Raw genomic sequence first — 24,097 nt, forward strand, 5'->3', positions numbered from 1 at the left:
GCACTTAGATCCTAGATCCCGTCTTTCTCGGCTTCCCTCTTTCCTCCCTGTGACTGTCTGCTCTTACTACACAAAGCATCGCCCCGGGACGTGAAAAACTCAGTAAACGTGCAAGGTGGCCCGGGGTGGAGTCAGCACTCAGCAGCTTCAGCCTTACTGACTGCGTGAGCTCAGCGTTTTGATTCCCTGCCCTCTAGCTTCACTTCCATCTGAAAAACGTCTTTATCCTTGGAAAAGGCGTCCTTTAGGAATACCCACACATTTGTTTCGTCGATAGCAGCTAGAAGAACGGCAGGTAAGTAGAAACAGGAAGTAGTCTGCGTACAAAGGTTAGCGTATGCTGCGGTGCCGCAGTGGCCCGTTGAGGTGGTATTGGAATATTTTGTGAACTAAGCGAAAGGTTTAATTGCTTCTGATGGAAGCTTGGCTTACATGCACTCTTTAAGATGATATAGCGTAAAAAAGTAGGTCGTTTTGAGGGGAAAACATGGCTGTGTAAAACCCCAAACTTGATTCTGTTCATCTGGACGTAGCGTCAGTGGGAGAATGGCTGTTTTAACATTTACAGCCGCAAAGGACAGTTTTATAAGTGTAGCGTTAGCTTACACTACAGCAGCAAAAGAGATGTGTAACGTAAGTTAAAAACCACAGAAAAAAACATACAATATTGCTTTTATTTCATTTGTTTTATTTAATAGATATGGTTAGCTAGGGGGACTTTTCCTTGTGGTCAATGCTACCTAACGTGGCTAATATGCTTTAATGGGCTAATCTTGGTATTATCGCGAAGCTTTAGGTTTTCTGTTTGAAGCTGCGCCGATCTCAACGCAACATGACACTATCGCACAGCTATAACAGCTCATTAATGAAGGATTTATGCTTATCGATCCCAGTTTGCACACATGTATTGTTAAACTACTGTGGTAAGCCGAACGTACAGTGCTTTGTATGTGAATGTCATCCAAAACGGAGCAGGGTTCCCCTTAAAAAGAGTAAAAAGTAAATTTTGAAACATGTTTAGCTTCCCAAAAACAGTGGGCCTCTGTTTTCATCAGTCACAAGTAGGTTGCACGTAGGTCTTAAAATGTCCACAAACAGGTTGCTGTGTACATTATATGCTTTTATGGAAATGCTGGATGAGGCTGTAGCATTTTGGATGGAAATTTCTAAAATGTAGTTTTTGCATGTAAAGATAAATTAGAAGTAGCAACATTTTATAGGTATGACACTAGAAAGTGACACTAGAGTGGTTTACAGCAACAAAAGCAAATGAAGGTTACATATGGGAGATCTTAGAGGGACAGGCCTCACAAATCTTACAGTTTCCTTTCTCAGAACATTTCTCATCATATGTAAAGCTGTCAAATACAGTGATCAAATGTATGTTTAAAACTGGTGGTTGGTGCTTTAAATCAAGTACAAACAAAATGCTTGATCAACCTTCACTAACCTGCAACATATGTAGCACTTTAAAAAAAATCTGTACACTTATGTGGATGATAAAAAATCCTTTCTGCACCCGTTCCAAGTGATTCACCACTGTAATCTCACACAGCAGACAAGACTGCTGTTAGCTCATGGACATGAGTGTGTCAGACAGGTGGTGCATGTTGGCTTTATTTACCAAGAGGTAGTCTTGTTTAATTTCCTGATGAGTAAAGACACCTCATCCTGAAACAAACCAAAGATGGCATGACACATAGCTGTGGAATTGTGCCCTTTGAAAGTAAACCCACTTAACAGAAGTGCTGTTTCTCCTGTAGTGCTTTTTTCCATTCTAAAAAGAAAGCTTTGAGACACTTAAACAGATGACTGCTCCTCTTGGCTCAGCAGACTAATATCCAACCCCGAAAAGCAAAAGGAGGAGTTGTCAGTTATGTCTTGTTTAAATTTAGTTAACAGGAGCACACCAAGAGAGAGACCACCATAACAGATGGCCAACCAACGGAGACCAGACATACTCACTCATTCATGCACAGCCCATGTCTAAATTGACGGTAGTCTGCAGTATGTGGGGGTGGGAAAGCAGATGGGAAAGAAGAGGAGTGCAAGCCTGGGCCTGACTTGCAAGTTTGTAGCGTGAAAAAAAAAGTGGATGGGAGATGTGGGAAACAAAGATTTACAGGGAAGCAGTATGTTGTTTTAGACAATGGGATATATAAAACTTAACTTCAAACTTTGTGAAGTGGAGTTGTAATGAGACTGCTCTCAGATTTTAATACAGTGCCTGTGTTTAAATATAGATGGGATCAAATATAAAGAAAAAATGTAGCCATTAAGCACTAATGCAGGTTGATTTTCATTTGTAGTATTAGTAATAAGATTTATGAAATCCACTCTGTTTAAAACATTCATATAATATTAAACAAGTGTTGGATCCTGGTATCAGGCACTAAAGAACTAAGAAGCGGGTGGTTATAATTTGCAGCCGTTGGCTACTGCTCAGCTCCTACTCACTGCTTAGTCATGGATCTCTCTGCATATACATGTAATAACTCAGCTTGCTGATTCTGCCTACACTGCTGATCTGGTGCTCACTCCCCCACATACTACATTAGCTTTGTAACAACTCATTTGTTAAAAGCCTGTTAAAATATTTCACTCCTTTTCTGTTTTATTTATATTGCACCAAATGACAACATAAGTCATCTCAGGGCACTTAAGATAGTAAGGTCAAGACCCTGCTTCACTTTTTAAGCAATCAACACTTTTGGCTATCAGGAGATTTCCTCTCATTCTACTTTTGGAATGTCTAGGTCCCAAAAGTAAGCCTGCACTCAGAGAGCAAAGTGCTCTGTTGGGATACGAGGTCTTTAAGACATGACGAAGCTTGATCATTAAGAAAGAGAAAATAAAATTTGGAGAAATCTGATCTCACTGGCTACTTCCCATCAGTACAGCAGCATTTTGGTTACACTGGAGGCATTTCAGAGTGCTGGAAGGCAACCTTGAGAATCTGAAATGTATCAGCCCTAGCACAAAACCCTGTGAAACCATATGATTAACTTTGGTATGTTTGTGTTTTGTTACTTTAACATAAGAAATCTGGTAAAGTGTCTAACCATCAAGCCAAAGAGTGTGTTCCAGTCCCAGCACAGTTTAAAATGTAATCAGTGATGGGAAGTTCCTCTGGTCTTAGCCTCTTAGATTTTGATTGTCATACATGACGACACAGTGAGTCAGAATATCAATTTATATGGCAGCCAGAGTTTAAATTGATATTCTGACTTTAATCAAAGTAGTAACTTTGTGTTTTCAGTGTGTGAAGGGTTCACATAATGTCTCAAACCTGTGACCCTTTTGCCCATTTTCAGTGGCTTCCTGTGGTTCTGGTAAAAACTATATTAATATAACTTTAGAAATGAACATGAATGTTAACATTTTTATGTCTCTATACTTTCTTTAGCAATTCTTTACATTCTGCAGTTGTAAAACTGTGTGACTTATAATCAAATTAAAAAGAGGTTTTAATATTTTGTTAACTACAATGCTTGTCATAGATATAGTCTATCACCTGGCACTTTATCTGCTTACTTTTGGATTCCAAAAACAAAAAATTGAAAGGTTGCCATGGAAAACAACAGTAAGCACATCTATTTGTTCACCACCCGAGCTGTTAGCTTACTGGTATGCTTCATCTCTCGTTGGTCTTTAACTTTTTTTTCTTTTCATTGTTCTTCCCTTTTTTTGAGCAGTGACTGCAGAGTAGTCACATGTTAAAAGATTTATTGTTAGGCTCAAATATGTTTTGTGACTCCACATTGATTTCTTTTGGTTAAAAATTACACAAAAATGTCTTTTGATTGTAAAGGTTACCAACCGGTGGCTTAGACAATAAATTTGCTCTGTTTTTTTAAAGGTGTAAGATAACGGCTTTGTTTAATGGTAGTAAAATACGTTTTTATTTGTACTATAATCACATTTATAGTTATTAGTTGTATGTGTGAAAGCTGGAGATTGTAGTGAGTGCTTGTGTACTGACTGTATAAACAGAACTGAAAATGCTGTTCCGTTATGAAATCATTATAACTGACTGAAAATCTGCTGTCTCTTGTAGCATGGGGGTCTTAGAGGAGAAAAAGGAAACATGTGGGACCATCTGCCTGAAATACCTGCTGTTTGCTTTCAACTTTCTCTTTTGGGTAAGTTTTCATTTAAGCGACCTCGAGCCTGTGCCGAGGAATTAACTGTTGAAATGTTTGCATTGAGCACAGATGCACAAATGCTTTGGACAGATTTTTTTTGTTATATCTGATATCACTGTGGTGGTGTTGTTCCTGCATCATTATAATAATGTTGGTCCAGGATCAATATTGCAACTGACCAGTCACGTTATCGTGAAATACTTACTTCTTTTGGTAAGTATTTCAAGTGTTTTCTTTATTAATTTATGCAATATAAAAATATATTATCAAGTCAGTTTTGCTGTTAGCCAAATTTAGGTTATTAATGTTAGTTTGCTAGTGATAGTTCGTTAATAGCATTAGCTAACTTCTTGCTAATGCTAACTGAATGCTTAGGCAGTGTCATTGGTCAGTTGCAGTGCTGACATCATTACGATGCAACGCAATGTCACAGCAAAGCGTGTAATAGATGCTGGTCCACTGTGTGGATGTCACGCTTTGCCTCTCGTAAGCGTGAAATGGACAGGATGTTCAAGTTGCAGTAAGCTGCAGTACCAGCAGAGGGCGATATTTTGTTTTAAGCAACCACAAATACAGTCACAGGGAACCATTTAAAGAGACATTACTAACACATTTGCGTGTAAATAGATATCAGGCACCTAGCTTAATAATTTCTGGCATACAAGGGGCCTAGAATGTACTTTATACCATCGTTGGTCACGACCATCTTCTTTGCTTTAAATATATTATCTCCCACTGCTGGTACTGCCTCTTAAGCATGTGTGACTTCTACACCCTTCTGGTGGATTCTGGCTGGTGAGATGATGTAAGAACAACACCAATACAGGGGTATTTTTTTCTTTTTCTTTTTTTAAAGAAATCCAATGGAATTGTATATGTTTTACCTGTTGGCTTAGCTGCTAATTTTATTAATTATAACAACATTCCCCCACAAATCAGGTGAGGGGAAAATAATTGAAAGCCACAAGTTTTCACACAAGCTTTAACAAACTAAAGGTGTAAGAGTCTCTCTCCTTTCACACTAATATGCATACACACAGTATACCTTCATATTAACCAGCTCTTTTTGGTAATATGATATAAATAGGAGAAATTGGCTCGAAAACCCTCTCTGAGGACATTAACAAAGCCTTCTTTATTCGGGCAGTAGATAAATGCCTGCTGCTATTCCAGTTCATGTAGTCAAAGGCAAGCTGCATATTTTTACAGAGGACAAAGGCGATGCGTTCAAAGCCTTATTTCCCTCAGACTTTCCAATGTCAAGAATGTGTTGTTCTGAACTCATCATCTGAATGCGTGTGTAAAATAAGAGTCAAACATCAGTGTGGCACCCTTACTGTCTGAACCCCACTCATTCTTGGTGTGAAGTCACACTTGCAGCTCTGCCCATATGTGATAATCATCTGTCTGCCAAAGAATCAGATCTTTCTCAAATTGGCAGACAAATAGAGCATCTTCAGTGCCAGAGTTACAGCCGTGTGAATATTTCACACTAAACCAAATCGTTTGAAATTTGCCTTGCAGTTATTTACATGGTCTCTGGTGGTTATTAAATCAGTTTGGAAAAAGGTATATAGCAACAGTCATTGCAGCCAGAAATATCTTGACTGAAGTTCAGACACCAAAATGAACACTTTGCCACACTATAAAGCATTTCGCTAAATGGCAGCCGTCCATTTACCCCAGGAGTAACATATGGTCACAGTGTCTGGGTTTTTATTGAAGTGCGTGGTTTGATCAAATTTGAAGAGAACTGAACACGCAGATTGAACTCAAATTGAGTGAAGAACAAAATAGGTAAATATTTTTAAATAAGATTAAGATTTACTCAGACATTGCAGGTTTTTCATAAAGTAAAAATACTGCAAGATCAGTTTGGGTTCTTTTGGACCATTACATCTTTGGGGTTTTAGTTTTTACAGTTGTGACATTGATACAGTATTTTCAGGACACTCCCTGATTAAAAATGAGCAAAAATTTTACATTTCATGCATAAAAGGATTTGCTATTTGTATCATTTTGTGTTGTATATGACCTTTTAAATATCATCAAACATCTGCTTCATATCTACAATATTTTAAATACAAACAAACAGACACTACATTACAGTGCAGTACGTTGCCCTTTAAACAAACTACTCCTTGGAGGAAATATTAAAAAGAAATGTAACATTTGGGGATCAGTGATAACTTAAACTTTGTTAAAGATAGACAGAGGAAGCTTCCTATTTGTTCAGACCTTCTCGACTGTCAGATTCTTCCCCTATTACCGCTTGCTGCCACTGGGGGTCACTAAAGCTTGCATGTCTTTTATACAGCTTTTGAATACAGAGAGGTAATAAACTAAAGAAAAACCTGAACCCTAAAGCAAAGGGGTCCAGTGGACTTGATGTGCTGTGCGGGGAATTTTGATGGCATGGTTTAGGCCAAACTGCCCAACCCTAAAAACGATGGTTCACTCCGAATCAATATAATCTACTGGTTGATTGCCACTAAAAGTAAACAGTATAAATAGATTACGAGTGAAGAGTGAAGGCTGTTGTGCTACACCTTTGTTTGGTGTTTTACTGCCACTGTTTCTGGGTGTGGTTCTGTCTGAGTCAGTGTCTAGTTTCTGTGGCCATCATCCTCTCTTTTAAATTAAATCTAAATTAGGCAGGCAGTTAGATTGACTGCTTTGGCATGAAGACAGATTTCTGTTGCACTGCTGCACCATCTGCTGACTCGTCTTGCTAATATTGTATTGATTTAATTCTCCTCATATTCTCTTTAACTGTTAGCTCGGGTAATGCCGAGATGTGAGACAATGGCGGTAGTTTCGTGCTGGGTTTAATGACTAATTCTCTTTAATTAATCAGGCAGTAAACCATATGGTTGCTTTAAAAATGTTTGAAATTGAAAATTGTTAAAGAAGTGCCACAGCTAATGATAGTTTTATTTGAATAAATTAGGCAATTATTTTTGACATTTAATGCGTAAAATGTTAATAACAGCAAACAAATGTCATTCACAATTCTTCGAGCCTGAGCCTAGCCAAGAACTTCATTACTTTGCTTGTTTGGTCACCGTCCAAAAAGAACTATAAATAACAAAGAAGCAGCGGTTCCTTAAATGAAAATCATTAAACAGTTAAAGTGCGTGATTTAGTTTCAAATTCTTTCTGTCGAGAAACGATTGATCTGTCGCTGGGGCTGAGTTTGTATTCTCTTTAAACATGTCACCACAGCACCACAACCCCAACCTTCAGTTATCTCGCAACAGAAACTGATTCAGGTCTGGATCCTGTGTGGCAGCGGTGGGTCGTATTTTTGACAGATATTAATTTTAGGCTCCTACTTTGTCACTCTGAAGCCGACTTGGGAGATTAATAATTGAAACCTTTTTATCACTCTCAGCTTCAGTGTTGTTCAGTGTTCTGCACCACAGTCGTGGTTCTCGTTTCCCAGGCTGGCCGCTGGCAGAAACTGAACTCATCATGTGCTCTTCTCCCAGTTGGCAGGGGGCGTTGTAATGGCGGTGGGTGTTTGGACCTTGGTCCTGAAGAGCGACTACATCAGCCTTCTCTCCTCCAAGACCTACGCTGCCTCCGCCTACATATTGGTCCTGGCTGGAGTCATCGTCATGGTAACAGGCGTGCTGGGCTGCTGTGCCACCTTCAAGGAGCAGAAAAGGCTACTGAGAGCGGTAAGAGATCACGTCAAGGTAGAGAGACAAAACATACGAGTGTGAAAATATCACAGAGTAGAACAGTAACAGCTAAACTGTGCCGCTTAAACAAAAACTGAGAGGATGACAGAGGCTGTAAGTCATTTTGTATATTCCTCCTACTACCATCTGTAATTAGAGAGTTAAACTTTCTTAGCCAACTGCACTTTACAGTATTAGCTCATAAACAATAAAAAAATAACATCATAAACAGTAACTTGTTGTTCTGTTGCTTAATGACTGGTCAGTTTATTACATTACAGCAAATATTGTTCTAAAACTGCCTTGGTGTACAGAACAGGAAGGACATTCAGTTAACTAAGAACAAAAGGCATTTCGAAGCATAGATATCAGTTCAAGAACCAGACTGTGTAAATATGTATGCATGTACTATGACTTAGTATGTACAGTATGTGCTACAATGTAACCACCTCCATTTGGAAAGCCACCATCAATACTAAGCAGGAGTAAAGAATTTGCATTCATACAGATTAGTTGCATGCTGTGGTGCAAATGTTTTCTGCGTGTTTGTTGAGGTATTTCCCCTCTTTGTTGTGATTAGGAGTCATGAGTCAAAAAAGTCATTATTACACATATTACACTGGACACTTTTCTTAAAAGTAATGCAGTAATGTTCCTTAATTACTCCCAGGAAAAAGTCATTTGTTATACTAGTCGTTACTTTACTTTCATGTTACTAAATCCTTAATGAGGACACACATCTCTAAGATCTTTCTCTTAGTAGAAACAAGGTACATGAACAGGTAGAAAGTGAGGCTGCAGCCTGATGGGCAGTGTTGGTCAAGTTATTTGAAAAAAGTAATCAGTAACTAATTACTGATTACTTCCCCAAAAAAAGTAATCCCGTTACTTTACTGATTACTTATTTTCAAAAGTAATTAATTACTTAGTTACTTAGTTACTTTTTAAAAACACGATTTACAACCTGAAGAGGTGATAAAGTGATAGATCTTTCAGCCCAATTCTACTTTTTCTGCATAATCCATCATACAAAATGTAATCAAATGGAAAAGTCCCTTTTTTAAAACTTGTTTTATTAGTTTTAATCTTTTAACTTTATGCATCAAGCAAAAATTTAATTATATGCAACATTCTCTGACTGGAAGAAATTTGTTTAATATTTAAACCTATTTTCTGCACATTCCAGCACATAAAATAAAATATGTTTTGTGTTTACACTCAGTCTTTCAAATAGATGCAAGTAAAACACAGCAGAAAATAAATAACATCAAAGACTAGCGGTCCTTTTGCTCTATTTTCACCTGTAAAGCAGGAATAGGGTAGGCGGAGGTTTGCTTTGGTGCAGGTGTGCCGCGGTCAGTGGAAGAATCCGCGAGTTTCTCTGTGAGTTTCCCATTACGTCGTAGCGCACTCGGTGCTTGCTCGGAAGTTTAGGGGTTTTTCTTCGGTGTAAAAAGAAGTTTTCTTCCCACGCACGATGGACACTAATGTTTTTGTCACTTTTTATGGAATCAAACTCAAAGTAAGGTCAGTACTTCCACGCTTTAAACGCCGCATGCTCATACTCTCTCCCGCACTCGATATATTATCCACTGTTGATCTGCACACAGCTGTTGTCATCAACGTCGCACTTGCTTACGTCACTGTCATGAGATGTTCTCGCAAAAAAATCACGGTTTTAGTAACGCAGCGTTCCTACGGGAAAGTAACGGTAATCTAATTACCGATTTTGCAATAGTAATCCCTTACTTTACTCGTTACTTGAAAAAAGTAATCTGATTACAGTAACGCGTTACCTCTGCTGATGGGTCATCAGTTTGTTACCTGTTGGAGTTAAGGGTCTGACTGCTGGGCTCGGCATTCACTCAGCTTTCATTTTGGGTTCTTGGCTAGCTTAGCGTTAGCATTTTGTCTTGGTAAATGCTTGTAAAGAAACGAGGTTGTGTTAGTAGCATAATGTGGCTGTTTCTGTCCTGGATGCAGTTTTCCACTTTACTATTTATCTCATTCATTTGTGCAATAAAAGTAAATGGCCATATTCATGCTCTAGACTGTGTTGGTGTTTTCCTCCTCTGACATGCAAACTGAAATCAACAGATTGTAGTGGAAGTGCAAGAACCGATAACTGGTATCAATAAGCAGGCAGTCTAACAATTCCCAGGAATTGGACTACCTGGAACTGGTTTTCTACAAGAACCGGTTCTCGATTCCTCATCGTTAATCATCTTGATAGAGAATCGAACAAAAGGAAGCCAGCGTCTTTGCACTTTTAATGCCCTTAAAAAAGCCTGGAGAATTATTCTTGAAGATCACGGTGTTTCTAAAAAAATGTGGCCATAAGACATGTCTGTTTGCCTTATTCCATGTATATTTGCGCAATGCGACAATACAATGTAAAGGGGTAGTTCAAGACTTGTACACAGTACTATGCAGACAGACATACACACAGACATGATGAGAGCAGTCGAGGTTGAGGTGTCAGCCTCAGTTGCATTCACTTCAGACCAAACAAACACTTGATGGGAGCGTGTGCCCATATTTGATTTGGCACACGTCGTACACAGACTCAGCACAGGGTTCTGCCAATAGAGACACCTGCATGGCACTAAAACCAGCTCAAAATAGAAACGCATAGAAACCCACTCTTGCACAAACGCTCACTGTGCTCATCCAAACATTTCCACATGGTAAACTTATGCAAGCGCACCACTGTGGGCAGAGCTTAAATGTTTGTGTTACAAGCTTTGCCAGAACAGCTTTGCTTCATTGGCATAAGTCCACTTACTGTAAGTATTTTCTGTAGTACAAGAATAGCATTTCAAACAAAGTTATGTGTTATTGATGACATTGATTCTTCCCTCACAGGAAGCAGGAAAGGTATTGTTGTCTGCATAGCCTCATATGCCAGTAGGGTGCTCATACATTATCTTATTCTTGCATTTTATTAGTGTGCTAGTGATGAGCAGCACTGTTTGTAATGGCTAAAGTTACTGAAAAAGACTCCCTTTAATTTCCTATCTGGAAACAGCCAACCGAAAAATATTCAGTCACATGCAAGTGGAATTACGATCTAGTTAAATGGAAAAACAAGATTAGTTACCTCATCAAGATTGGTATCTTGATGATTAGGAAAGTTTTTTGTTGAGTATAATTGATTTGGAGCTGTCTGTTGCTTTTGTCCTTATTGAATTTTGAAGAACAATACACTCAAATGTGGGTGTTGGCTGTAGTTCTCAGAGCAACGAGTGATGGGAAGCTGGGCTTTCGATGTTTCAAAATGTAATTAAATAGCCTAATAGATTTGTGTAAAATACATGAAGAAGTACCCACTTTCTCCATTTTATTTGATTCATAACGAGATGCGTGCACCACCTCTTATCGTTTTTCTGTGTGTGGGAGGGGGGGTTGAAATGCTTGGTGCAACTCGAAGAGTTGAGATTAGGGCGATAAATCACGGTGAAAGAATGAACTTGTCGACAAGGAGAGATGCTATCGAGATTGTTAAAGAGGGTGAGCATAAGGGCGGGGGGTGGGGGTGGGGGGGGGGGGTGGAGGCGGATTAATTGTTGTTGTTATATTTTGTGTGCGGTGAGTGCCTGGTACCTGCTGAGAGTACACAAGAGCGGCGGTGATTGGCAGCACAGTCCTGTACCGTAAAGGTCACAAGTTCTAACAGCAGAAAAAGCTGATCCAGCCTTGGCGTCATCAGGACATTCTGCAGCTGTATGACTTAAACAAAGTCACTGCAGTTGCCTTTTAATTAAAGCGAAGGTCCTGTCAGACAGTAAGTAAAGATGTTTGCGATGTATGCTCTGTGCAAAGTATGAGAAGTCAGAAGGACAAAGGAGAACAACTGTCCCGTGGGAAGAGTCGGTTGGGATCTGTCTGCAAACACACAACTTCATTGTGTTGTTGGAGAAAAGCAAAAGAACAAAGGAATGACTCGGGGAAAGCAGAGAGAAACTTTTGCTTTCCAAATGACAGAGCCAAATGGAAAGCAGTCCAAACAGAGGCCGGATCCACCTGTGGAGAAACTGACTTCATGCAGTTTGACTGCACATGTTACAAGCTCGAGTGTTCCTTGGTCTCTGCCCTTCTCTCCCTTTTCTGTGTTTGCCTTGACTTCTTAATGCATTTACAATATAGGGCATTAGTGTATCAACTGAAAGACCACAAAAACTGCTTACAATTTGTTATTAATAATCAAGGTATTGATGTGTTTGATATGAAAGATACCAGCACAAATGAAAAACTGGAGCAGTCATTCCACTTTGAGTCGCACCGTCTCTCATCATCGGTTTTACTTCAAATCATTTTTTTCTTATCTGCCTATATTTGTTTTTTTTTCTTTCTTTCATTTGAATTATATTTATCTCAGTCAACAGGCAGACAGTTTTGCATGCAGAAGCAGAGGTTAATGATGGCTACTTTATAGTTCAATTAAACTTGCAGCCTGCCTGTTCTGTTAACTGGTGGGTTTTTGCAACCTGGTTAAAGATCACTGTCAACATTTGACAAGCCACACAGCTGATTCTGAGATCTCTCATAGGTTTCAAGAAACTAGAAGAAAAATTTGGTGTTAGTGTTAAAGCCATTCCTACTCCTGTAAATACATCTAAATGTGGCAGAAATAATGACATACATAATTCTTTGTGTAAAGCTTGGTCTCGGTTTGTGGTCTAAATCGTAGAGTTGGTGCTTAGTTTGACATCTTTGAATAGCCTCTCTGTTTGTGTTTGTGTGCTTGTTTTTTGATGCATGGTGCATTTTGAAGAGTTAGGATTACGGCCATGAATCACAGCGAAGGAATGAACTTGGCAAGAGAGAGCAAACATGGAGAACATAATGGGAGTTTTGTGTGTGTGTGTTTGTGTGTGTGTGTGTACACCATCCTGACTTTATGTTGCACATCAAAAGAAGCAAATTCATGGCATCTTGTCGCTACATCTTGGAGGCATTTGCATTTTTAACTCATTAGGACATCTTCATCCAGAATCTTTTATTTATGAATTTCAAATCGTCCATAAAAGTGCAGCTGACGTCTCCCTCTTCTATAATAAATTTGACTGATCATCTTATTTATTTATATATTTTTAATATCATTCAGCTACATTTGCTGGCGATATTGCCTGCATGCATTTTTTCCAACTTACCTTTTATGAGCTGGACAGGTAAGATAATTTTTCAGTCCACATGGAAAAAACAAGAGCCTAAAATATCATGTCATCACTACCTAATAACCAATATGTGTTTCATATTGTACCAAGTCTTTTAAAAACAAAGTGCATAAAGATAGAATTTCAAAATCGCTCTTTGCTAAATTATTCTTATATTTATTGAGTGTAGGCACAACAGTGGTTCATCTTTTGACTTGGGTGCCTTTTTATACTTGATTGAATCATAGGTCAGTGTTAAGTGGCTTGACAAACAACATGTGCAAAGGTTTTTGAAAGACCTTTAGAAAGCCAGAAGAGCTATTGCTCAAGATTACTTTAAAGACTTTTGAAAAAGTGGCTCAAGAGGGCTGCTTCAAGACTTTTGCACATTACCTGTTGAGAGAATTCAATAAAAAAACTTAAACTACAGGTAATGGATAAATAGATAAACAAAAAACTAAATAACTAATAACCACTATCAGAAAGTTGTGGACTTCTGATTCAAGTTTCTCCAGTTTGAGGATTTTATATTTTTTAAATAATCAACATTTTTAAGAAATGCAGCTGAACCTTTGCATTCACCAGCAAGCACAGTGCATTTAATGAGTAAGGCGATTACACGCCCCGCTAGCAACTAAATTACAAAAGGTGGCTGGTTCAGTACCTTGAAAGGCCAACACTCATCCAACTGTGATCGGTACGATTAAAAGTCACCTTCAGCATGACTTTGTTGCTCCAGGCTTAGTAATTGTAAAGGCAGCACTACGCTTCCAATAAAACCTGAAATGGAGACACAGTTAAACATTGATGTGCATGCAAATATGGGTTTCTTCTTTGCAGCACTATATTGTTCACTGTGGCGGAGGTACATTCAGATGAAGGAGAGAAAATGTTACATACACTCTGGAGTAAAACACATGCTGTCAAAGTAGGACACTAAAAGCCAAAGAAATCTGTTCAAATATTTTCTAATAACCACAGCAATGTGCGAGTGATTTGACTCTGATATGTTAGCTGTGTGAGAGAAAAAAGAAAACTGTAGTTCAGTCAGAAAGCCTACATGGAAAGGATGCAGTGGAGTCTGAGGCCAACACAGTGCTTTAGAAAGCATTTTATTCATATGAACCTGCTGAGAGTCATTTTGGCAGTAATTACCCTGTACCCTTAAGTCACCCGGGAGAAGACTGGAAGCGCAGATGTAAAATGAGAGAGACTGTGCCTGAGATCTCGAGGAGGCCCGCAAAGTCGATGCAGTCAGTAATTTGTCTCTATAGCCAACAACAAGTTCTCTGTCACGCCCTGTGTACGTCACTGTCCGTGTGGGATCAGTCTGGAAAAGCTGTGCGTGCGATTGTGTGCAAAGGAGTGAGAACAGGCAGAGCCACACGACACAGTTATGTCACAGTATCAGGGAAGTGGCCTTAATTCTATGTATGTTCAACTGCAACTGTATATACTGTAGGCTGCAGGTGATGTTGTGATTGATGTTTAAAATATATACATATATAAAATATTAAAATATTTACATATATAATCATAAATTGGAGGAAGGTGTTTTTTTTCTATGGAATGTTATTACTAAAACCACAGATTTATATTTGGGGTATAATATAAGTGAGAAAAATCTAATAATCCTGTTGCCTAATAAGAGTTTCAGATGACATCAGAGACATTTTAAGCAAGTTTTCATCATTGTTTTGACTTTTTTTTTTCCTTTTTGCAGCAGAACATTTTACACCTAAAATATATTATCTAACTCAATAGTCTCCGGAAATTAAAGAAGGAGAAATTAGATGTGAAATATCATTGAAAATGCGATAAAAGCGTATCTAATCCTGCAGTGTCTCCTTTATAAGTCATCCCACAGATGTCCTCATACACGCGTATGAGATCACTTTACACGTGGTAAGTATCAAATCCAGATTAATCCAATCATGGGAGGAAAATGATGTAAAAACAACATCATGCCAGGTGTGCATGGATTAAAAAAACGAAACTATATCTGTATTTTCATGTGTTGTCTTTCTCTTCAAACCCTCAACACTGCATCAAATGCATCTTGAAGTCTGCTCAGCATTCAGGCTCAGAGCTGCTCGGAGATCTAATCAGCAGCAGCTATCAAATCAAAGGCCCAAGTCCTTTTTACCGGGCTGATTTTCTCCCCTGTGGAAGCAGCAGTCCAGAGGAATTTAGGCCAAGGTTTGGGTCAGATAATAATCTCTTCTTGTCTTTAATTCTGAAGAGGAGAAGTTCAACTTTTCACTTGGCTTGAAAGGCAGACGCTCCCCCTAATTTTCCAATGGGCTTGGTCACGAATCAGATGCAAATGATAAACTCTGTGACATGTGCCACTCTGCAGTGACTCAAAAGTTTTGCAGTTTCATCCTGGAATCTTACTCAGAGCAAAAGAGCAGAACAAGAGTGGATGATTAAGCAGAGAACGGTATTATTGTAATTTTGTCATCTGTTTTATGTTCTGGCAGAGTCATTTATCTACTTTACACTGTTACAAGGCTCTTAAGTCCACCTGTATGATATAATACCGTCCTTGGATTGGGTTATATCTACATGCATGAATGCCATAAACACTCAGTCTTGTGAATTTCCCGAATGTGTGAAATTTTTGTCTGTGTAAAGCTCTGCCATTTACTACCCTTAGAGTTCTAGAGTTCTACTTACAATATTTATATCAGCTGTACATTACTACATTAGACATTCTTGTTTTGACAGACAGCATCATAACAGTTTTGAAATAATGTCATTTAAATGTGTAACTTTTTTTAAAATGACAATTTAATGCTGCGTAATGATGCGTGAGCGTAATCAAATACTCTAAGGGAGGTTGTTGCATAGAATTCTTTCTTTGGTCATTATAGATAGACAGACAGCTTTTGCTTCACTGAAACAATTACCCACATCATTCCACCACTTTTATACTCGCAGGAACATTTCTCCTCCAAAGGTGTGTGACTGTGCAACTTTCTGCATTGTCTAGTTTTTGTATTTCTGATAGACAGCTTAATATAAGTTAGCCAACCCTTTGCCATTGCATTGTTTCTGTTTGGTTCTACCTCTCTAACAGTGCTGTGTGGATGACTTTGCTGCATGAGTGGGTTTGATTACATTATTCTTGCTCAAGGAAGGATGACACAAGGCCTTGGAAAGGAAACATAGTTCAAGCTGGCTTAAGAGAATCATGTCAAAGTGGTGTCAAAGGCAGCCCCGCAAGCTGCCACATCACATTTGTAACCAACTGGTCGTGTCGCTTTATCACCATCCACTAACTGTAATTCCTTCTTCTCTGTGTTTCCAGTACTTCATTCTGCTGCTGTGTATCTTCCTGTTGGAGATCCTGGCCGGTGTCCTTGCTTATATCTACTATCAGCAGGTAATTCCCATTGTATCATTAAAAAAAACACCTTTCTTGTAATGTATGTATGTGTGAAATTGAAGGAGGAGCAGGTGGCAGATATTGCAAGAGTGGATATTTATTTTAGATGACAAAAAATGTAATTTCAACTCAGGTTAGCATTTTGTAACTTATTATAGCATCTTTAGTAAATCTGTGTTACCATCTCGCGTCGACTCCAGTCTGCTGTATTACAGTAAATCATCATCTGATATTAAAAAATGATGTTAAGGTGTGTAGCATATATTGCATTGTGCAAAAATTCAATAGAGCATGCTTGACAAATGTGTTGTGTCTCCTAATCCAAGCACGTAGTCAAAAGCATTGTAATAATACACAGACAACTGTTTCATTTCCCACATGGCATGTGCTCTGCTGTAATTTTAACCACGACAAAAACCAGCGTGAGAAACGAGATTCCAGAAAGGCCGTATAAGACGGCCCATTAAAAATACAAATATCTGACTGCCCATATTACTTGTGGTACATTGAGTCCAAATGGAATGAAAAATGCCTGCAGCAGGACACATAATAAGCCTGAATGCACTGTGTCAGAATCATTTCAAAGCATTTGCTTTGATTTTGAACTCAAATACACAGAATTTTCAAACTTATTTCATTTCACTCCACTAAAGAATGAAGAACCTTACTGGCAGGTTAATGACTGAAAAAAGTAGAAACACCACAGACTGTGTACTAAATGCACACGGTTTGGTTTTCAAGTGATTATTTTCTCGTGTGTAGTTAATGTATAAGCTAAACTAAAACTGACAGCCTCCCTCGGCACATTTCTGCTGTACCACTGTAGAGTTATACTGACTGCACTGCAAACAAGAGCAAATGACAAGCATTTTTCCTTTAGGAATATTAACATGACATTGCTCTCTACCAACATCGCTCCCACCCCGCTTAGTCTTATAAGTGGCTTGTAGCTCAGGAACAGGACTTTTCTCAGTCTAGAGGTACACTGTTTTCACTTTAACTGCCTCTTTCATTAATGCACAGTTCATGAGCAGCCACTGAGGTCCATGGCTGTGTGCCGCTTCCTAAAGCTCTGTCTACTTTACTTGCCTCAAAATATTCTCACAAGCATTAAGTTGTGTTAAAGTCTCTAAAGCCTCTTCCCCTGTTATTAATCTTTTCACTCTCTCTGCTAATAAGTTGTGAGAACGATACCAAGATGAACAACTCATGTAACATGCTTGTAATTCACAAACGCACCCATTTTTAGCTACAGATTCTGCACAAGGGATTTGCTCAGACTTTATTTTGTTTTTGTAATCAGACATGATCATAAACCTCTTTGTGATTGCTTTGTTTGCGAGCTGCTTCCGTAGGTTGCTCATAGTTTGCATGAATTACTTGTCTGCAAACCTTCACCATTTAACTTTCACTATTATTACAAAAATAATTCTCATTTTTCAGGAGCCATTTGAAATTTCTCTCTGTCCCCAAATGGCTGAGATTTAGTGAACATGGTCAAACCTATGCAGAGGTGGTTATTCTGTCTGTGTTCAGACAGAAGTACCATGACACAACATGATATCCCTGTAAAGCTCGTTTTGTGTTCTTTCCAAAATCATTTTATATTTTGTCTCTAGCAAATATCTAGTAAATTGTAAAATGAGCTCACTGCTGGTCTGATCTTAAAGAAAAAAGGGTTAATAGACTTCAAACAGATGCCATGTATTAAAATACACACCTTATTCATAGACTGTTTTTAACAGGCTGTATTCATGCTGGTTTCTGATCTAAAGTTGTGCTTTGTAATATAAGAGTGACAGGGTTGGGCACTAGCAAAGTACTGAGCTTGCCCATAGTTTGATGAATGAAGCTGACTTGTCTACAAACACTCACCATTTTACTCTCTAAACCAGCGGTCCCCAACCCCCGGGCCTCGGACCGGTACCGGTCCGAGAGTTGTTTGGTATCGGGCCGCGACAGTTGAGGCTCAGGTGTGAAATGTATGGTTTTCAGGGTTTTTATCAGTTTTCAGCGTTATTTTGTTATCCTTTTTATCGTTAACTCTGTTTTCCTGGGTCTTTTCACGTGTGTTATGAATAAATCTTATTTTTTTCGGTACCGGTACTAGTTTTATTTTGTTGTATTTATCCGCAACACCTTAAAGGCCGGTCCGTGAAAATATTGTCGGGCAAAAAAGGTTGGGGACCGCTGCTCTAAACTGTAGTAAAACTTGAAAAAGTGCAATGCAAAACAGAAAACGTTGTGCCTCACCACAAGACGCAACTTTTATGTTGAAGGTAAACAGTCTTTGTTTACAGTGTGCGTCACACTTTTCAGAGTTTCTCTACGACTTGGCGAATAGTTTGCTACTGTTTGCAGACAAGTCTGTATGTGTCATACAAATGATTCGCAACCACAGCGACCTACTAGCAACACATGTAGGTTTATACAGTGCAGCACCGTATACTTACTAGTGACAGCTAGCAACCTCCTGGAACAGCTTATAGCCAGAAATAGCAAGCAGTGGTTGTCAGGGGGTCACTGACGCTGACAGTTTCCCAGGGATTGCCAGCAACCTTCAGCAGCAAATTGCAACTGGTGGTCCAGCCTTGTATGGCCTATTATTATCATTAACAGAAAACAAGCTAACAAAAGAAAAAGCATAATTCAAGTATATCAAAGACCCATGATGCTGTTCTTGCTTTTAAATGAATATGTATTCAATAAAACAGCAGACTCCCATACTGGCTCTCTCATACTTACGGAGTCCCTTTAAAATGTGAATGACTGTTTTCATTCACCGCTGCAGTGTTTCTGAAACTGTCAACAGGTAAAATGAAAACCTGAACACCTCCTCTTCTTTCCTCTTCTTTGTTTTCACCTCGCGTCTCTCATCTTTCTCTGCCCTCCCTTCCTCTCTTCATCATTCATTCCCTTGATATCTCCTTCATGCTTTGATTTACAGTGGTTTCCCAGCTGGCTTGTTGCCATAGAAACTGAGCCCCCCAGACCTTCCACTCCTGCGTTTTCTGCCACTGGTCTAGAGAACAAAAAAATAAATTAAATAAAACCCAAAAAACAGACTTCCTCTGCTTTTACACTAGCTTCGTCTTCATATGCCTCTCTGTTGTTAGAAGTACTTCCGTGATGTGTATTTTAAATCCCGTGTGCTATGATGTGCTGGAGAATCAGTAGTCGAAGCGACAAATTCATCACTTTAGGTCATGCTCTGTCGTGCTGCCTTCCCATTTTTGTTGGCTGATACTACATGTACACCTGTGTGCGTGTTTCTGAACAGTTGAATGATGAGCTGAAGCAGAACCTAAAGAAGACCATGACTGACGAGTATAATCAAACAAACTCCGAGCACATCACCAAGGCTGTAGACAAGCTGCAGCAGGAGGTAAGTGTCTGCAATGGATGAAGGAGTCCAGACACAAATGTTGTGCAGCTTTGTGAGATTTCTTTGCACATTTGGATTTCTACATTGGCCAGCGTGGATGGAATTTAGGTTGTTGCGTGCATCCACTTTTTCATATTGCAAATGAACCTGGACTTCCAAGCCAAAGTCACATGGACTCACATGTGGTTTGTTGATTGGACAGCCCTCATGCTACCCTATCATCTCATCAGATTAGAGATTTTGGAGATGGGAGCGAGTCAAAGTAAATCCAATTCAGTCCACGACTTCATCTAAGCATGATGGACTGGTCTGCACTCTCTGCTGTAATTTACCTTCTCTTCTAGCCAAACGAGCTGACAGTGCGTTAAGGAATGTGTAAATCTGAGGTGCTGTTAAGACTTCTGTTAGTTTTTATACTCATTGCTTAGTTTTTTGAGTATAAAATCTTGTCTTTCACACATCAACATGTAGTCATTCTTCTAAACTTCATTTTGCATAATTTCCAAAAAAACATGAATTTGCACTATTAAAGGAATTTGTAAATGTTCTTTTAATGGAGTCATTTTTATCATATATTCAAATAGCATCAGTATGAGAACAGAACTACAGTATACATGCATACATACATTTCCCTCAAAGTAAATATGAGGAAAATGTGAATCTTAAAGTTTACTTTAAAAATAAAACAATTGGCTCAAACTGAGTTGTAAATCTTGAGCAGGAGCTGCACCTCCGTTGAATATGGAAACAACATTTGGATTTGCAAAACAATTCACATTTCAATCACAACTGTATTTTACTTTACAGCGGGCCTTTTTGAGTGCAGCTTTTCAAGTTTTGCCATCAGATTTGATTGTGAATTCGATTTTGATATCAAAACTATTTGATCTTCATGTGAAAAAGAACGTTTTCACAACCAAGTACATCCCACGACTCGGTAGCTTGGAGAACCACCTTTAGCAACAATAACGTAAAGTAACCATTTGCTGCGTGACCTTGTCAGTCTCTCACATCGTTGTAGAAGAATTCTGGTCCGCTCTTCTTTACAGTGTTGCTTCACGTCATTGAGGTTTGTGGGTGTTCGTTCATGCACAGTTTGATACCTTGCTCAGCCAGTTGTAGATTTGCTGCTACTGATTGATCTGCTGCTTGACCCAGTTTGGCCAATTAGCAATTATACATATTTGACTCTAGAATATTTGGTGTACAGAGAGAGGAATTCATGATTGATTTGATTACTGCAAGGTATCATCAGCCTATTTAGGCCAGCTTAAGTTTACTTTAAAGACAGGAATGTGGGAAATGGTTATTCTGACTCTATCGAAAGTCAACAAAATCCACTTACTGACTTGCAGTATAAAAAACCCCTTTATTTAAACGCTAAAAAAAATAAAAATAAAAATGGCACATTAAGGTTTTACATAAATGTAATTTCCAGTTTTAACGTGAAGCCAAGCAAACTGCCTGCTGATGCCTAATGTTTGCCTTACTGGGGGAATCAATCATCTTATAATGCTCGTAATAATGCTTTGAACCAAGAGAACACGTATGCAGAGTTTTGCTCAAGTGAAGTGCAACACTTAATTATTTGTTATCAGTGTAAACCAGTTCTTTCATGGATGTTTGTCTGAGTCTTTTATACTTTCCTGCTGTCAGTGAAGTGTTTTTCCTCCATCTCCTCCATCAGTTCAAGTGCTGTGGGAGCAACAGTTCAGCTGACTGGGCTGAGAGCGTCTATATTCGCTCTGGTGCAAAAGGCAGGAAGGTGCCTGACAGCTGCTGTAAGACCATCACCAACATGTGCGGTATAAGAGACCACCCATCCAACATCTACAAGGTGGAGGTGAGTGCGTGAACGGTGTCGGGGGGTGGGGGTGGGGAGGGCTTCATCTGTATTTCTCTCATGTCTCGAGATGTCAGCATAGAGGCGGTGTGGCGTGAGCGTAGCAGAAAAAAGAACAGCCATCACATCCAAACTGTATACATAACATTGTTTGCAGTGAGACTCCAGCAACACTCCCACATCAACTGATGCAACATGAAGACAATCTTTGTTTTTCATTTAGGGTGGTTGCATCACTAAACTGGAGAATTTCATCTTGGACCACCTGAAGATCATTGGAGCCGTCGGTGTTGGGATCGCTTGTGTACAGGTGAGCAAAAAAAATAAAGAAAATTCCTTTAGCATTGTGCTTACACACAGAGACTCAATAAATGTATGTACACCTATGGAGAATACAGCTTTTCTAAATTACGTTTTTATTTTCATCTGTTTTAATCCCCAGATCATCGGGATGGTGTTTACATGCTGCCTATATCGAAATCTAAAGGCAGAGCCGTACTAAGAGAAGCAAAAGAAGAAAAATGTGTGAGTGAAGGAGGTAACTTCATCACCGCATGCCATACTCAAATAGCCCATAGGTTCTTTTCTTTGTCCTCCGCATAGGGGAGGATTTGTTTGGCAAGGGATCAAATTGCACATCTGAGCATCTCATTTTGGTAAACAAAGGGTAGAAAAAAAACCCACTACAAGGTTTCTTGAAGTAATTAGGCTCTCAAATTGCACTCTCAGCTCCATCTTCAAGATCACAGCACTGTGAGAAAAAGCCTCAGAGAGAAACTGATGAGAATTTTAACTGATTGTGTAAATTTGTGTGAGACAGCCTCCCTGGGACTCAAACATTGTAGTTTTCTTCCACTCGGATTCCCTCAATGTACTTTTATATGTGTAGACCAGGTGCTACACCCGAGAGTGGTGTAAAGATCAGTGGAGTAAAACTGGCACTTTGCAGGAAAATGTTAATCCTGGTCACAGCAGCTTCTTTTCTCCATCAGCATAGCTTAACAAGCTCACCTCTGGGGCCCTCTTCAACTGCAGTAGTGTTTAGTTTCCACATTAACAAGACAGTCCTGTGTTTTAGATCTTCTTCTGTAATGACCTTTAAACATGGGAACAAATATATATATCATCTATTTTCTTTTACATATGTACTTTCTTATGAGCTGTTAATACTTTTGCCTTTATTACCTAATCTGTCTCCTTACTGAGACGTGTCTGATCATGTTTTAAGTCTCCTAAGAACACATTTTCTGCCAGAATGAAGGTGAACAGGTTAGTGCCTTGCTCAGCACCATAACTGTGCCATTTGATGTCCTAACACCAGCCTTTAAACACGGTTTGACTAGTTTAGGTGTAAACACTGATCTCATTGAAGGGAGTTTGTGATTATGAGCAGTCCCACTGATATTGTTCAAACGAAAGTGCGTCTTGTTTTTGATTTTATTGCCTTTTGTTTTTATACACTGATGCCAAAGTCATCAACTGTAACACTGGACCTACTCTGTCTCCTCCAGCCTTATTCCTATACATACTGATGTCTCTGTTTTTGTAAATGAAGATTTTTTTTTTTTACTCTGCTATAAACTGCGACTATATTATTGTATTTAATACACACTGTAGAAAATGATATTCTCTCACTGTTAGTAATGATCTTTCCTTTGTGCCTCAAAGCTAAAACCAGGCTAATCTGCTGTATTTCTGTCCTCCTGGTAATCCAGGATGTATTTTAGTTTAAATAAACATTGATTAAAAATGTGCTTTGCTTCTGCTGTGTTTGCTCTCATAGGAGAACATTAGCATTGTTAATGGTGTATTTTAAACAGCAGTATTGCACAAATACTGAGTGATGCCCTTCACAATAAAGGTTCACTCAAGTCATGTCATCACAGAAACTGCCAAAAAAAGGCCCTCACATTATTGTATAAAGACAAACCATGTGCCTGTGACCAGTGGCCCTTACCAAATTGGCACCAGCTTACAGGTGCATTAGTGTATTAACCAGAAGTCAATTGTCTGTACTGTAGTACTGTGATGATGAAGATTTGGGATGTGAGCCATATTCCAGACAGCTGCTTTTACAATGTATTACCTATACCATGATGACAGTTAGATGGCCTTGTAATGAGAGCCATCGTGCTGTTGGGCACGAGGCAGGGTAGTTTAAACCCTAGTAATGTTAAGATTAACAGCGGGACATTTGTCATTTGGGTGAGTGGCAGCAGTTAGTGCATGCAAACACAGGGAGGCAGCACTCACCTGGCTTTCAGCACCACAACATCACACTGATGAAAACAGCTGGTGTGTGAGTGTGTCTGTGTGTAAAACACCTAGAGGCTATTGAGGATCACCCCCCCCACACACACACACACACACACACACACATACACACATCCCACACCCACCCACCGACACTACAACCACCCGAACTTTCCCAGTCATTCCTATTACAGAATGACATTATAAGCTTTATTAGTTTCCCGAAGTGTTCGGGGGG

The 24,097-nt window shown here is 39.1% G+C and overlaps 1 protein-coding gene across 1 annotated transcript; it reads left to right on the forward strand.

The window, feature by feature from the left end:
* The first annotated feature begins 88 nt into the window (after nt 1-88).
* LOC146719061 (CD151 antigen-like) lies at nt 89-23,360 on the forward strand. The gene is made up of 8 exons (XM_085459804.1): nt 89-295; nt 4,058-4,142; nt 7,637-7,828; nt 16,301-16,375; nt 19,659-19,763; nt 21,451-21,606; nt 21,830-21,916; nt 22,049-23,360. Exons 2-8 carry the CDS (start codon nt 4,059-4,061, stop codon nt 22,106-22,108), a joined length of 759 nt encoding a protein of 252 aa, XP_085315930.1. The 5' UTR covers nt 89-295; nt 4,058; the 3' UTR covers nt 22,109-23,360.
* The last annotated feature ends 737 nt before the right edge of the window (nt 23,361-24,097 follow it).

This window comes from Copadichromis virginalis, linkage group LG1 (genome assembly GCF_057382275.1).
Source record: "Copadichromis virginalis isolate Kocher_CV1m ecotype Utaka linkage group LG1, C_Virginalis_male_GT1.1, whole genome shotgun sequence".
Classification (NCBI taxonomy): Eukaryota; Metazoa; Chordata; class Actinopteri; order Cichliformes; family Cichlidae; genus Copadichromis; species Copadichromis virginalis.